Source organism: Pseudorasbora parva, chromosome 7 (genome assembly GCF_024679245.1).
Source record: "Pseudorasbora parva isolate DD20220531a chromosome 7, ASM2467924v1, whole genome shotgun sequence".
NCBI classification, from domain to species: Eukaryota; Metazoa; Chordata; class Actinopteri; order Cypriniformes; family Gobionidae; genus Pseudorasbora; species Pseudorasbora parva.
The window spans coordinates 6,370,245-6,386,287 of NC_090178.1; the positions used below are offsets into that span (position 1 = coordinate 6,370,245).

Consider the following 16,043-nt stretch of genomic DNA (forward strand, 5'->3'; position numbering starts at 1 on the left):
GCCTTCCCGGAATGCTATGCGGACGCGTTAAAGACGCTTGATGTCACCCATAGGAATAAAGTGGAGCGCGGCGCGGACTATAACGACGACTGGATCTGCAGCTGAGAGCAGTTTACTGTTTACGGCCGTGCATTTCCTCTCTCGCTCTAGTGACGCGCGCGCGCACCCTACCGGGAGAAGAGCCCGTACGGCCCATACAAGGACCTTCTGCTCTATTAACGTCAAGCCGACCCGTACTCGAAAAAAAACTCTCCGAAACTTGTGAGAAACCGGAAGGAGTATTTTTAACACAGAAATACTCCATCAAACGTCCAACATTAGTTTTTGAAACTTTGTTTATGTTTAGGATGGGAATCCAAGTCTTTAACAGTGTAAAAAGCTCAGTATGCATGAAACAGCATTTCACCCCCCCTTTAATTCAAAGGAAACAAGTTGACATTTCCGACGCCATTGACAGATATTTGTTCTTGTTTTTGGCATAAATTCACTTGATTTTGATTCATCATGTAATTTGTTAAGTCATTTTGCTTCAAAAAATGTATCTTGATAAAAGGTTTAGATCTTAGGTTAGAGCTCTGTGCACTCAGTGAGTGTATTGTACTCACTGTATTTGTGTGTGTGTGTGTGTGTGTGTTTAGTGGTTTTGCCTCCAGAAAAGGCCGAAGGACGTGAGCGTTTTCTTCAGTATCTGCCTTCTGAGGATGGAGAGAAAGACCTGAAGGAAACCTCCAAAGGGAAGAAGCGCATCAGTCTAGATGTAAGTTCACACCAAGCTGAATGCAGTGAAATCATTAATGGAGGGCGCCTCTGTAATTATACAACTGTAAAGTTTGATAATTGATGTAACTGAAGCACTCAATTTCACGTGCAGTCTTTTCATTCATCATTAATATCTAAATAATTATTTCTCTACTAAATCACATAAATCTGTGGGAAGACTATTAAGTGATATTTTTTTATGATTACTGTCCGCTAAAATATCTTTAAAAACAGGGTGTAGTAAAATTACTATTTTATAATGGCTGTAAGTGAGTTTAAATTTGAGATTTTTTTAACCTGTACTAAATTATATTTTATTTAACAGATACTTTTGTCCAAAACCACTTAAGATAAAGATAATGACAAATAACAATGATAAGAACTCTCGTTTCCTGAGAAAGTGATCAAAATGAAGTTTAAAACAAGAACAAATATCTGCCAATGTGGTTAGAGAAGTCAACAGGATTTCCTTTTGAATCAAGTTGATTTTTTAAAGTTGATATCTGTCGTTTGTCAGCATTTGAACCACATTTTAATTCTTTTGATCAATTTCTCAGAGAAAAAGACTTCTTATCTTATATATTTTCATTTTAGAAGCGTAAGATGTTTGTACTGTGAAACAGACAAGCCTGAGGATTTGCTACTGTATAATTAGGTAAATAGTGTTGCTAGCTTCATCACTGGTCTCCATACTGTCTGACACACACACACACACACACACACACACACACACACACACACACACACACACACACACACACACACACACACACACACACACACACACACACACACACACACACACACTTTGGCCCTACTACAATAGGAGTTTGTGCTTGAATGTTCAATAAACACATTATTTTTCATATATCTGACACTGTTGCAGCTCGCCTCTTCCCCGTCTGTCAGTAACGCTCTGTTCAGCCCGTCTCTATGAAGCCCCTCCTTCTGAAAAGCTCAATGTGCTCTGATTGGTCGGCTTGAGCAGTGTGTTGTGATTGGTCAGCCACTTTGAGTGTGTTTGGGAAATGTCCCGCCCCTTACCAAAACTGCCAGTTTCAACACATTACTAACTAACTCAACCAAACCCTGCCCCTTTATTCTGCGTACAAAAAAAAAAAAAAAAAAAATCAAGACTACAATGGGGCGTTTCAGGAAGCTCAGAAACACTGACACTGATATAGAGAAGAACTCAGTTTGGACTGGAGGGACTTTCTGCTCAAACAGCATTACACACTATAATACACAGCATAATAGGACCCCTTTAAATGACAGCAACACAGAACTGTACATCTGTGTTCAGTGTAAAAGTGCTCTGATAGTGCAGGATGAACAAATGAGACACATCAGTGATATCCAAGCACATTAAATCATGGCATATACCGCATGAGCTCAAAAGAAAGTCTTCTTGCTTCACTTCACCATCCATTCGATGTCTCAGACACCCACAGCATCTCCAGACGTGCTCATCCAATTATCGTCCTTCATACCAGATACTCATGAATTACAGCTGCTGCCAAAAACTGTAACTGAGAACTGTGGTTAAAAACCGCCTTATACATCCTCTCGGAACAGCTCCAATTACAGTTTAAGAGCTGTCCTTAAACATAATACCTGTAGATTACATTTTTTCTTCATCAAAAAAAAAAAAAAATTCCCCCTCACGTTGTTGCATATCTGCATGATTTGTTTATTCTGTGCAAAAAGAAATGATAAAGCTTCTGTTTTACATACAGTCAAATGAAAGTGGATGCTTCTGGCTAACATCTCTTTTTATTTTAATTAATATTGTATTATTTGTTATATTATAATTATTTATTTAAATTTTTAGATTGTTTAGTGGTTCCAGTTATTTTAGAATTATGTATATACTATTATAATTTTATTCATCTTTTGAATTAGCTTTCATTTTATTTTTAGAAGGTTTTTTTGTTGTAATTAAATGTGCTTTTGTTATTTTATTCTTCTTTTATATTACTATTTAGGTTAAAACTTTCTTTATTTCAGTTTTAATTCAGTTTATGTTCTTGTACTAATTTTAGTGCTTTGAATTCAACATTTGTCATTTTAATTAAGTTTGTATGTTTTGCACAATTATTAGGCAAGTTGTATTTTTGAGGATTACTTTTGTTATTGTACAACTACAGTGCTCTTGGTCAATCCAAAATATTAAAAACCCTCAAACCTGAACATTTAAGTAGTAAAAGTGAAGTTTTCGCTCTCTTAAGAATATATATATATATAGGAAACTATTAGTGTGCAGAATTGTAATGCAACTAAATAAAAAAACAAAGATTTTCCCGTCTCACTTGTTTATTTTCACCTGTTAAAGTGAGAATAATAAACAAACGAAATTAAGTTTACAAATAAACATTTCTGAAATTTCCCAAAAAACAAAAAAAAAACATCAGTGACCAGTATAGCCAGCCTTATTTTTGACAACAGTCACAAGCCTTTAATTCACAGAGTCAGTCAGTTTCTTGATCTAGTCAGATTTAACTTTTTGTGCACCCGCAACCACAGCCCCAGACACTGTTCAGAGAGGTGTACCGTTTACCTTCACTGTACATTTCCTGCTTAAGAAGGGTCCAAAAGTTCTCAAAAGGGTTTAAGTCAGGTGAAGAAGGGGGCCATGTCATTAGTCATCAAGTCTTCTTGAAAGATGCCGACTTTTCCTGTATCACTGCTTGAAGAAAGTGTCTTCTAAAAACTGGCAGTAGGTCTGAGAGTTTGTTTTGAGTCGATTTTCAACCCGAAAAGGTCTTCTTTAAAAATCTTTAATAATACCTGCCCATACCAGTAGCCCACCTCCACCTTGCTGCCGTCTGAGTCTGTGTCCGTTTGTGACCCAACCACGGGCCATCCACCTGCTCCGAGAGTGCTGCATCCCTCTGAAAGACTGATTACAATGTTTGACTTTTCAGACTCAGTTAAATCTCTTTTTTTGGTCCTTTTTTCCTGAAGAGAAGAGGTGTTGATCTCCTTAGACCACACCTTCCCTTGTTACACAAATACACATCACCTGATATGCATTAAATCCAATAAGCATTCAGGCTTATACAGCTTGAAGTTGGAAATCATGGATCAAATACAACCCCAAATCAGAAAAAGTTGGGACAGTATGGAATGTGCAAATAAAATAAAAAAGAAGTGATTTCTAAAATTACTTTGACTTGTATTTTATTGCAGACAATATGAACACAATATTTCATGTTTTGTCTGGTCAACTTCATGTCATTTGTAAATATGCATCCTTTCCTGTCATTCAGACCTGCAACACATTTCAAAAAAAGTTGGGACAGTAAAGCATTTACCACTTTGTAATGTTGCCATTCCTTTTCACAACACTTAAAAGACGTTTAGGGACTGAAGACACCAAGTGATGAAGTGTTTCAGGTGTAATTCTGTCCCATTCTTCCTGCAAACAAGTCTTAAGGTGGGCAACAGTACGGGGTCTTCGTTGTCGCATTTTGCGCTTCAAAATGCGCCACACATTCTCTATTGGAGACAGGTCGGGACTGCAGGCAGGCCAGTCAAGTACCCGTACCCTCTTCCTCCACAGCCAGGACTTTGTAATGTGCGCAGAATGTGGTTTTGCATTGTCTTGTTGAAATATGCATGGACGTCCCTGGAAAAGATATCTTCTTGAAGGCAGCATATTATGCTCCAAAATCTCTATGTACTTTTCAGCATTAATGGTGCCTTCACAGAAGTGCAAGTTACCTTTGCCAAGGGCACTGACACAACCCCATACCATGACAGACCCTGGCTTTTGGACTTGTTGCTGGTAACAGTCTGGATGATCCTTTTCTTCTTTGGTCCGGAGCACACGGCGTCCATTCCTCCCAAAAAAATACCTGAAATACTGATTCATCTGACCACAGTACACATTTCCACTGTGTGATGGTCCATCCCAGATGCCTCCGAGCCCAGAGAAGTCGACGGCACTTCTGGACACTGTTAACATAAGGCTTCCTTTTGGCACAGTACAGTTTTAACTGGCATTTGTGGATGTAACTACATATTGTGGTACTTGACAAAGGTTTGCCAAAGTAGTCCTGAGCCCATGTGGTGATATCGCTTATAGATGAATGACGATTCTTGATGCAGTGCCGCCTGAGGGATCGGAGATCACGGTTGTTCAGCTTAGGCTTGCGGCCTTGTCCTTTACGCACTGAAATTCCTCCAGATTCCTTGAATCTTGTAATTATGTTATGCACTGTTGAATGTGAAATATCCAAATCTCTTCCTATCTTTCTTTGAGGAACATTGTTTTTAAACATTTCAATAATTTTCTCACGTATTTGTTGGCAAACTGGCGATCCTCGGCCCATCTTTGCTCCTAAAGGATTAGATCTTTCTTGGATGCTGCTTTTGTACCAAATCATAATTTCAATCACCTGTTGACATCACCTGTTTCAAATCACATCATTATTTAACCCTTTTACCTCATTACTAGCCCTAAATTGCTCCTGTCCCAACTTTTTTTGAAATGTGTTGCAGGTGTGAATGACCGGAAAGGATGCATATTTACAAATGACATGAAGTTGACCAGACAAAACATGAAATATTGTGTTCATATTGTCTGCAATGAAATACAAGTCAAAGTAAATTTAGAAATCACTACTTTATTTTTTTATTTGCGTTTTCCAAACTGTCCCAACTTTTTCTGATTTGGGGTTGTAATGAATTGGTTAAAATAATCACTTGCCTAACAATTGTGCACACAGTGTTACCTACTCTTATATTTATATTTATTAAGTTCATAGTAAAAGCCTAACCAGGCACAAGAGCTGTAAAGCAATATTACTCTGCATTGTTCCTGTCAAATTAAATAAATAACTCAAATGACATGAGTAAATGATGACAGTTTGGAGTTTGGAGTGATCGTTTCCTAATAGGCAGTGACAGTTATTGACAGCCTCCTGCTGGTCGTGTGTGTAACTGCATGTTCTGATCTCTCAGGATCTCGAGTGTAACGTGTCGCTGGTTGATGACAACAGGCAGGAGTGGGTCTTTACCCTCTATGATTTTGACAACAGTGGAAAAGTTACGAAGGAGGTAAAATAATTGCATTTTATATATTTCAATTTAGCAGTCATGCAGGGGCTGCAGCATTAAAGGGATAGTTCACCCAAAAATGCTAATTCTGTCATCATTTACTCACCCTCATCTTGTTGCAAATCGTTTTGTTTCTTTCTTCTGTTGAACACAAAAGAAGATATTTTAAAGAATGTCGGTAACCACACAGTTGACGGCCCCCATATACTTCCATTGTAGAAAAAAGATATTGATATAATACAATATTATGGTATTAAGTCCATGGGTGCCGTCAACTGGTTACCGACTTTCTTTAAAATATTTTTGGGTGAACTATCCCTTTAACAGAAGCACTAGTGTTGCATGCACAAGTGTGCTGCATGCTTGTTAATGCTGTATGAATGCTGTAATCTGTTAATATATGCGCAGAAAAATGATTATGTGTGAAACACGTAAACAAGCATGCGAAGCAAGTGACATTCATTCCCTTTATCGAAATGCATGAGAATGAGAATGCGTTCATGATGTGGGTGTGTTGTGTGTTAGGACATGTCCAGTTTGATGCACACTATCTATGACGTGGTGGACTCCTCCGTCAATCACTCGTGTAAAAGCAAACAAAAGACCCTCCGAGTCAAGCTGACGGTCACCCCAGAACCTGGAGCTCGCAGGAGGGACGGGACACATACAAATATAACCACGGCGGGCGGTATGATCAAAACATTATACTTGACAATGAGTAACGGTATATAGATCATGATATATTATTTCTGTAGCTCATGCAATGCCAAAGTTATGGGTTCGATTCCTTAGGAATGCATGATCAAATGCATACCTTAAATGCAATGTGAGTTGCTTTGGATAAAAGCATCTACCAAATGCATAAATGCAAAGATTGTTATTTCAGCTGGTTAATATTTTTTGCACACTATAATTTATGGGTGCATGTACTGTACACAAATACAATTGGTTTGTGTCTAGGTGGACTCAAAGTGAAAGATCAGATGATTCATGACAAATGAATGAATCAGTCAGTGCAAAAAAAGCTTCACATAATGAAACGCTAAACGTTAACTTGAGTTAAAAATACTTCTTAAAGATAAGAAGTGCTGACTATAATTTATGGGTCTGCATAATTAGTTTCTGTCTAAATGGACACAAACCAAAAGATCAGATGATTCGTAACGAATGAATCAGTCAACACTCGAGTTAAAAAGAATCAAAACCGTCAAAGTGTTTTGTTGTCATCGAATTTCTGATTCAATAAGATACAGTCAAAGCAACTCAACTTCACTTTCTTTGCTCCTCTTCAGAGAGAGATGCGAGTCGTTTGAGTCGCATCGAGTCGGCTCACACGGAGGAGAGCCGCGATAGACGACAACCTACACACATCAGGTGAGCAGCTAGTGTTCATGTGTACTTCTGCACCAATGAACAAACACAAAAGGTTCACGTGTGGCTTTGTTGTGTTTTCTTTGGGTGCCATCGGTGATTATATTATATATGTGAAAGATCTGTTTTTGTGTTGCATCACATGCAGTGTATGAAACATGCATGATTAGACTATGCTGAAACTTTACTGTGTAGATGTTATGCCATATACTGTATGTACACACGTGCTGTATTAAAGTGTGTTGGATGTTTTTTCCGGTTATGTGACAGAGCTCAGCCTGCTGAAGCTCACGAGAGGAATCACTACTGCGTGGATGAGAACACAGAGAGAAGAAATCATTACCTGGATCTGGCTGGAATAGAGAACTACACCTCCAGATTTGACAGTAAGATTTTTCTGAACACCCTTAACACTGACACGAGCGAGTTGTAAATTTCTGATTTGGATGGCAAACACTGTTCACAGAAAAACCTGAGCCGTGTGAAATGATTAGAGATTAAAGGAGAATCTCATGGCCACATTTCAGATATTTTACAAACACTGAAGGGTGAATCTTACAAAATCCATCAGGAAATGTTATATTTCACCAGAAAATTATAATTTTGCATGAATGTGCACATTTTTGTGCATTTTATGAGCCTTAAAGGGTTACTTCACCGCTTTTTCATATTAAACTATGTTATTCCCTTAACTAAAACGAGTTACATACCTCACGTCAGAGAGATTAAGTGCACGCACTGAGACGAGAGAGGGATGTAACAACTCGTTTTAGTTAAGGGAATAACATAGTTTAATATGAAAAAGCGGTGAAGTATCACTTTAAGACATTAACATTTATTTTTTATTTGACATTATTTTCATTATTATTTACATTAAAGGGTTAGTTCACCCAAAAATGAAAATTATTTCATTAATTACTCACCCTCATGTCGTTGGACACCCGTAAGACCTTCGTTCATCTTCAGAACACAAATGAAGATGTTTTTGTTGAAAGCTGATGGCTGAGAAAGGCTTCAGAAAGGCCTCCATTGGCATTCAGTACATTCCCACTGACACACTCACAAGACCCATAAAGGCATTAAACACATCGATACAAAGTCCATCTCACTGCAGTGGCTGTACAATAATTTTACAATACTACGAAAATAGTTATTGTGTGCACAAAAATCTAAATAACGACTTTATACACCAAGTTACTGACGTGAACTCGACACAAATGCGCGAGAATATGACGCAGCTCCGCTGTTCAGATTCATGACCCGGAAGAGGAGGTGCGCCGCTATCTCGTGAGTTCATGTCAGAGACCTACACGGAAGACAATAACTTGGCGGATAAAGTCATTATTTAGATTTTTTTTGCACACAATAACTATTCTTGTCGCATTGTAAAATTATTGTACAGCCACTGTAGTGAGATGGACTTTGTGTCGATGTGTTTAGTGCCTTTATGGGTCTTGTGAGTGTGTCAGTGGGAATGTACTGAATGCCAATGGAGGCCTTTCTGAAGCCTTTCTCAGCCATCAGCTTTCAACAAAAACATCTTCATTTGTGTTCTGAAGATGAACGAAGGTGTTACGGAGTAATAATTACATCATTTTCATTTTTGGGTGAACTAACCCTTTAAGCACACCCGCTAAAAATCTCATGACTGCAATGCAAAAGAAATAAGACATTATTTTAACTGTAAGGTCCTCATCATGGCAGTATTTGTTGTGCTGCATTTATTTCATTACTTTTCCTAAAAACAGGCTTAATTTTTTTATCCAATCTATTATTCCTTAAAAATATTTATTGTGCTAATACTTTATAAAATATGAATATTAAAATTTTCTTCTGATCCTTTATTAAAAAAAGTTAAAAATTGATGTTAACTGTACTGATACTTTATAAAATATTATTTTGTACTTTTTTCTTATTCTTTATAAAAAATATTATTTTTTAATTATGCTAATTGTGCTGCCCTGTTTATAAAATGAAATTTGATATATTATTAATGTTCTCTTTCTCCAAGGTTCCTCTCCTCCTGCGGCCCAACAAGAGCCTCCCTCACGACCTTCACACAACCAGTGTCGATCCCGGTCCCATGAGCCTGAGACACACGCCCATCAGCGGCGGTCGCAGGTCATCGCCGACCACTGTGTGGCCCCTGATCCTCGCTTGCGCAACGGGCCCCAGTCTATCCGATCCCCCAAAGGGACATCCAAAGGAGCAGGTGGCGGCCAGGCTGCGGCCAAAATCAGCAAGTGCCACGGCTACAATCCCTCCATGCAGGGCATGCATGTCACAGGGGGTCAGGATGTGTACCATCTACCCCAGCAGAACCAGCCGCAAGCCCCGTCGGGTCACCAACACCCTCTCCAGCACAGTCACAGCAAGAGGGTGAGAGCCAAAGCCAGAGAACAGGCCCTGTCGCCTTCAAAACAACCCTCGCCAGCGCCGGACCGCGAGCAGACCGCCGGCTTTGTGCTTCCTGTGGTCCAGCGACATGAACACCATCATCATCACGAACATCATCATCATCACCACTACCACCACTACCATCAGACATGACTTCACCCTGTGACGGGATGTTCAGCGGAAACTCTGCTTTCATAAAGCTGTGGATTTTAGCTCATTGGAGTCATTGATCATGAAATAGAGCTTTCAGGCAAACAAAGCAGAAGGCCGTGCCTGTCAGGTTTGTAAGGGTCATTCCTGTTCTGCAGTACGGATGTTCAGAAAGTATTTTTATGTAAAAGCATATATCCAGTGTTGGGGAAAGTTATGTTTAAAAGTAGCGTGTTACTCCCCTAAAAAGTAACTAATTGCGCACTAAGTTACTTTTTATGGAAAGTATTGAGTTAAATTTAGCATTACTTTTTCTCTCCTTGCCTGGGCTTGCTTGTTTGATTTTTAATTACAAAACATCTCTATTTTTGGCAAATGTAAAGGTCCTTTCACACAATGGGCTCTATCTTGCACCCAGCGCAATTGACTTTGTACACCAACGCATGTGTCATTCCTATTTTGCACCCGCGCAAAGCACACTTTTCTCTCCACAGAAGCACGTCACTAAACTAGTGAATGAACTTGCGCTCCCTGGGCGGTTCAGCTTAAAAAAGGAGGCGTGTTCCGGCGCAAACAATCCCTGGTGCTATTTTGCTGTTCCATTAAACAATTGCGCCACTGACCAAAAAACCTAGTTTTAGGTCAGTGAACAGGCCTAATTTTAGAACCTAATTTTAGGTCAGTTGTTCATTATGCTATTTTAAGGGCGCATGCTTGACCATAATGTATAGCGTGCACAACGCGCATACACTTTGCTCATGTAATCTACACAGATGCAACAGTTATTTTTGCAAATCATAAATTGTTACACTAAAAAAATATTAACATATGAGATGACGGAAATCATTGTGGTGTGCCACGAAGATGTGAAAAAATAGGCATAAATCTAGCTTACAAATTATTCAGGCTAATTGTAGTAATTAAGGATCAGACCTGTTTGCCCAATAGTGGCAAGACATAGATGGGTTTTGGGTGGATTTCTCCCATCCCCATACAACACAACTTCTCTGTCTTTCACTGCTCTCAGTCTCACAAGAACATCAGTCTCCTCGACTGTGAACCGCACCTGGCGTGCGCCTGGTAAATACGCCATAATAATAGCAATCCATAATGGAACTTGCTCACCTGCTTTTAAAGGGAATGTTGGATGACGCTCTGATTGGTTTATTCACGTTACGCCCAAACCACACCTATGAATAATGAAGCTACTTCAGACCAACCCATTTTAAATTTGCGCAAGAGCCATTTATCCCACCGGGAAATTAGCAACAGTGCCGAGACCCGCCCACAAAGTTACTTGCGCTTCGCGCTTTGACACTTGCGTTTCAGATCGTTAAAATAGGGCCCTAAAAGTGAAATGAATAAACCTCAGGCTGAAGGGAATACAAATTCACGCCTGTACAGTAGAGGGCGCCGCTCACACAAACCTTTCAGCTGTGCTGCCATTCTGTATTTCAGAAGAATAGAGCAGACGTCACAGTTATGTCATTTGCAGCTGCGTGTGCATTGTGGTGGCAGAAAAACAGTTATGACAATTGAAGGAAAAGGGCAAAATCCACGGAATAAGAGAAAAAAAAATCTTGTTGCGCCTTTGGGTGTGAGAAATGTAATGCAAAAAAGATGACAACTCGGTCGACGACGATCTGTACAAAGCTAAATGCAGACTGGACTGAGTAGTCCACTATTAGGGCTCATCCTTTTCTCGCAATTTGTAACAAATCCTTCCCTCATGAGTCAAAATGACCCGAAGCCCTAAAATTACTTCCTTTTTTTTTTGTCCAGAAAGTTTGTCATTTTATTTTGATACAAAAATGTAATCCACATTTTTGGGAGATTTTTTGGTTTTATTTGATTTACCTTTAAATTATTAGATTTTATCAAATAATAAATAAATAAATAATAATTTAAGCACATTCTTTATATTCTTTCAGCCTAAATTAAAAATAACTCACAATTTTATGCATAAACCTTTTAATTCAGCTCAAAATATCTTACATTGGGTGTATTTACTGACCTGTTGTGGAGAAAAACATTTGAAATAACATGACTCTTCCCACTAGATGGCCATATAGCTCTATATGGAGTAAATGAGCTGTTCCGCTGGCGGCTAAAGTCAGTTCTCTTCAGTAGCATTCAGTTAATAATTAATCATTTTTGGGTAAAGTTTTAGCATTTTTAGTTTTTATGTGTATTATAGCATTTCTCACATTACATTAATTCGTTGACCCACAAGGGAAGGTTTCAACCACAAAACTGCTCGAATCCAGTTTTTTTTGTGTGTGTTTTATTTGTGGTTCAAGTGCGACAAAAGTCCTAGTGTCTTGGACCACTCTGATGAACACTTACTACCATATAATAACTATATTCTGATTGGCTTCATCACTCTCCTCTCCACCAATCAGCTGGTGTGTGGTGAGCGTTCTGGCGCAAAATGGCTGCCGTCGCATCATCCAGGTGGATGCTGCAAATTGGTGGAGGTTGAGAAGATTCCCCTCTTCTATATATGTAAAGAGCTTTGAGTACACAGAAAAGAACTATATAAATGCAACAAATTAATTAACACTAAATTTAAAAAAAATATTAAAATTAAAATTAAATTTTTTAAAAATATTATACTTTTGGGGTCAAAACGATTTGATGTAAACAATAGATCTACATAATATTCACATATGCAGTTCATAGGGACATAATAGCTTTACAGTTACACCATGAAATAATATTAAAACTTCTACTTTTTTTATATAGGTAACACTTAAACATAAAAATTTTAGGCCTATCTCACAATTCAGATTTTTTCTTGTAATTTCGAATTTATATCACAATTCTGTGGGGGAAAAAGTCAGAATATCGAGTTTATATCTTGCAATTCTGATATTTCTTCTTAGAATTGTAAATGCGAGAAAAAAAGTCAAAATTGGGAGATATAAACCTTTTTGTTGTTCCATAGAGGGAGACGTTTTCTGCCACCAGGTAGGCTCCGCCCACAAAACACATCATCAGTGTTTGCAGGAAGAACAAAAACAACAAACAAACAAACGTAAACACAAATGTGGTTAATCTAAAGTCATTTTTGCTGAATCGGATGGTTGAATTGGATCATCGAAGGTCAGCAACAAAGACATTGGCTTATAAACTGAAATTAATACACAAAGTATATTTGTGTAATTTAACATTTAATTATTGCAGGTTTGCATAATATTCTAAGTTTGCATTTCACAGTTTTTATTCATTTTGTGGAATACCTAAAACAAAGCACAAGCTAAGGTGCATTACAAAGTAACTTTAAAAAGTATCAGTAATGCGTTTTTTTTTACTAGTTTCTTGAAAAAAAGTAATCCGATTACATAACTCTGCCGATTACCCCAGGACGGTATATGTCAATATACCGGTAAATGGTCAAACTCAGGCACTTATTACGTTTATTAACACTATAACAGGATCATTTACACGTAGTAATAGAACATGGAAATAGAGCTACATTTAGTCATTGTTGACTGTTTACATGAGGACAAATTTCATTTTTCTTAATGTTTTGATAATGTTTGTTATATGGATTTGTGTCATTTCATCAAGTGGGGGATGGAATGATCTAGAGACAAAAACCAACTAATAGTTTTGTTTTAAAAAAAGATTTTTTACAGAAGACTATCAGGATGCAAAATAATATTGAGGACCTATTATCAGTATAAAACATAGATAAAAATGTTTTCCCATATATAATATATACCTAATAAAACATGTTTTATTTTCACACTTCAGTTAGAGACCCAGGGAACAATTAAATTCATTAAATGAATTTGGTTTGAATAAATATTCATTTTCCTTGGATCTCTAAATATTCACCCCTATGTTCAGTTAATTGTAATGAAATGAACTAATATGATTTCCGTATTTAAGATTGTATCCAGTATATTACCACATATATGATGGGGACATGAATGTACTGCATAGAAGGAATGACTCCATATATTTAAAATGATCATAAAATTTATTCATGATGCTCTGCTTGGCCACAGATTTGTTGTCTGTCACTCACTCAGATGTGGTTTTGTGTGTCTCTTCAAGTATTTTCTCCTAAACATGGATCTCAGGTGAATGGTGCTGCTCTGTAGCTTTTCTAAAAAAAAGAAAAAAAAGGCTATTCCTCCTTTGGGAGTTGCCATGGACTGAACGTCTGCCTCTTACCAGAGGAAATATCACCACTGCCAGTTTGAATGCTAAAATATCCTTTGTTTAAAAATAAAAACTATATGAATATAAACATTTTACTGTATGATTATACACAGCATATGCATATTTATCATGGTTTATACATATGCATTTGTTTTTTTATATATATATTTTAATAAAATACATCTACCGCATTTGTCATCTGCCTTTCATTTGTTGTATAAACTAAATAAATAGAATTACTCATTACTCGGGCTAATTACGACAGTGATGTCGCAACCAAAAGAATACTTGATAAACATGAGCGAAACTTTCTCACAGACTTTAGCCACGCCTCTCTCTCATTGACCACGCCCATCAAAGACATCAGCCAACCGGATGTCAGTATACGCAAATGGACAAAGTTTTAAAGCTGACTAAATTATAAATACAAAAATTATATTTGTATTTCCTTATTTATGTATAGCTGTATGTTTTCCATATTTATTTTTTTATAATTATTTCTACATTTATTTATTTCCACTTTTACTTATTTTCATATACATTTTTTATTGCTATGTCTGAGGTAAAACACGACCCACACATCATGCACATCATTAGCATACAGACAAAGAAATATACAAATAAATACATGTGAAAATAAATAACTAGAAATAAATAAATGTGGAAATACATAAATACATATATTCATAAATAAATGAAAAAAATTATGTGAAAAAATACAATTATACATAAATTAGGGGGGGGGGGTACACACACACACAAACATATATATATATATATATATATATATATATATATATATATATATATATATATATATATATATATATATATATATAATTTTTCAGATTTGGAATTGCTGTTACTGTATTTGGAATTTGTTTTATTGGTTAATCAGGCCAACAAGAACGAGGCTAATAATTCCCTATTTCTTTTTTATTGTACAAATGTGTCATTAAAATGTCTATAAATGTAAAACTGATCCAAGATCATAACGGTGAATCTTTCGAAACAGTTGACGTAACAAAGCTTCGTTAACTAAAATCAATCACGTGACTCCGACGCGGTTTGATTTGATACCAGAAACGATTCGCAAAAGATTCGTTAAAAACGCCTATACACAGGGCCGGCGCTCCGCACACGCACATCACGCACTGCGCGTAGGGCACCAAGTGCTTGGGGGGGCACCAAAAAATCTGGGTCGTGGAAAAATCATCACAATAGGCTAGCCTACTAGTATAAATAACACATAAAATATTTCTAAAAGCATGTTAATATACAAATGCAATACAAAAGTAATATAGGCTGTTATGAAGGACTGTCATGTGTACATAATAATGTACTATGATTGTTTAAAATCATAGTTTACCGCGAACTGAAAGTATTAGTAGCATAGATCCTTATCTATCGCAATCATGCATAGACAATTCTGATGGAGAACGAGTATTCCTCTGTACTATAATTATTATAAGACATGTTTACATATATTTACCATGAGTGCTATATTCTTTGTTGTACATTCGCGAGCTAAATGTGTATGCCGTAAACTTACAATTACGCGCTCAGGATTGAGGCACATATATAACGCCATATAAATGCACCGTTGTGTTGTTTACATAAAGGCAGCCGGAATGGCGCTAATGACGTTACGGCCGGGAGTTCGAGCCCCGCTCAGAACAGGATTCTTACATGATGATAAAATAAGCCTACATGACAATTTATAGGCTAGTAAGTGCGGATTTCATTTCTTGTGTAACAGTTTAGTACTTTGTACTGTTATTTGTCCATTGTTATCATAATTACACATCATTTATGTGTACTGCTATTGGCATCCTTTTGTATATTGTTATTTACCAATTTGTATGTATATTTTCAGAACCACAAACTTGCCCCGACTTATGGTGGAGAATAAATGTTACAGAAGAAACATCAGAGTCCTTATTGCATTCTAACTGGATCTGCCATAGTGATTGCAACCAATTACAACCAGACAATTTAAGTACTTCAAAACATAGGCCTAGACCAAATTAGCCGAGAAAAAGGTGAATCTCTGTGCCAGACTCCCTCTGGTTTTCAGTAGAATCCCTGAATATTTTGTCTTGTGGTTATCAATTTGGACGTGGCTCAGAAAC

At 37.2% G+C, this 16,043-nt stretch overlaps 2 protein-coding genes across 3 annotated transcripts in view; both read left to right on the top strand.

Moving 5' to 3' along the window:
* Positions 1-14,084, top strand: part of nkd2b (NKD inhibitor of WNT signaling pathway 2b) — a 64,396-nt gene extending 50,312 nt beyond the window's left edge. The window contains exons 5-10 of one of the 2 annotated variants that reach the window (XM_067447878.1): positions 639-757; positions 5,725-5,820; positions 6,346-6,508; positions 7,113-7,194; positions 7,462-7,577; positions 9,203-14,084. In XM_067447878.1, coding sequence (XP_067303979.1) covers positions 639-757; positions 5,725-5,820; positions 6,346-6,508; positions 7,113-7,194; positions 7,462-7,577; positions 9,203-9,741 — 1,115 coding nt within the window. In that variant the 3' untranslated portion in view covers positions 9,742-14,084. The remainder of the gene's footprint in view (positions 1-638; positions 758-5,724; positions 5,821-6,345; positions 6,509-7,112; positions 7,195-7,461; positions 7,578-9,202) is intronic. The other variant, XM_067447879.1, reaches the window with a different exon arrangement.
* Positions 9,850-16,043, top strand: part of zgc:158766 (uncharacterized protein LOC100009641 homolog) — a 93,925-nt gene continuing 87,731 nt past the window's right edge. The window contains exon 1 of the mRNA XM_067447874.1: positions 9,850-9,868. The gene's annotated coding sequence lies outside the window, so the exon portion shown is untranslated. The remainder of the gene's footprint in view (positions 9,869-16,043) is intronic.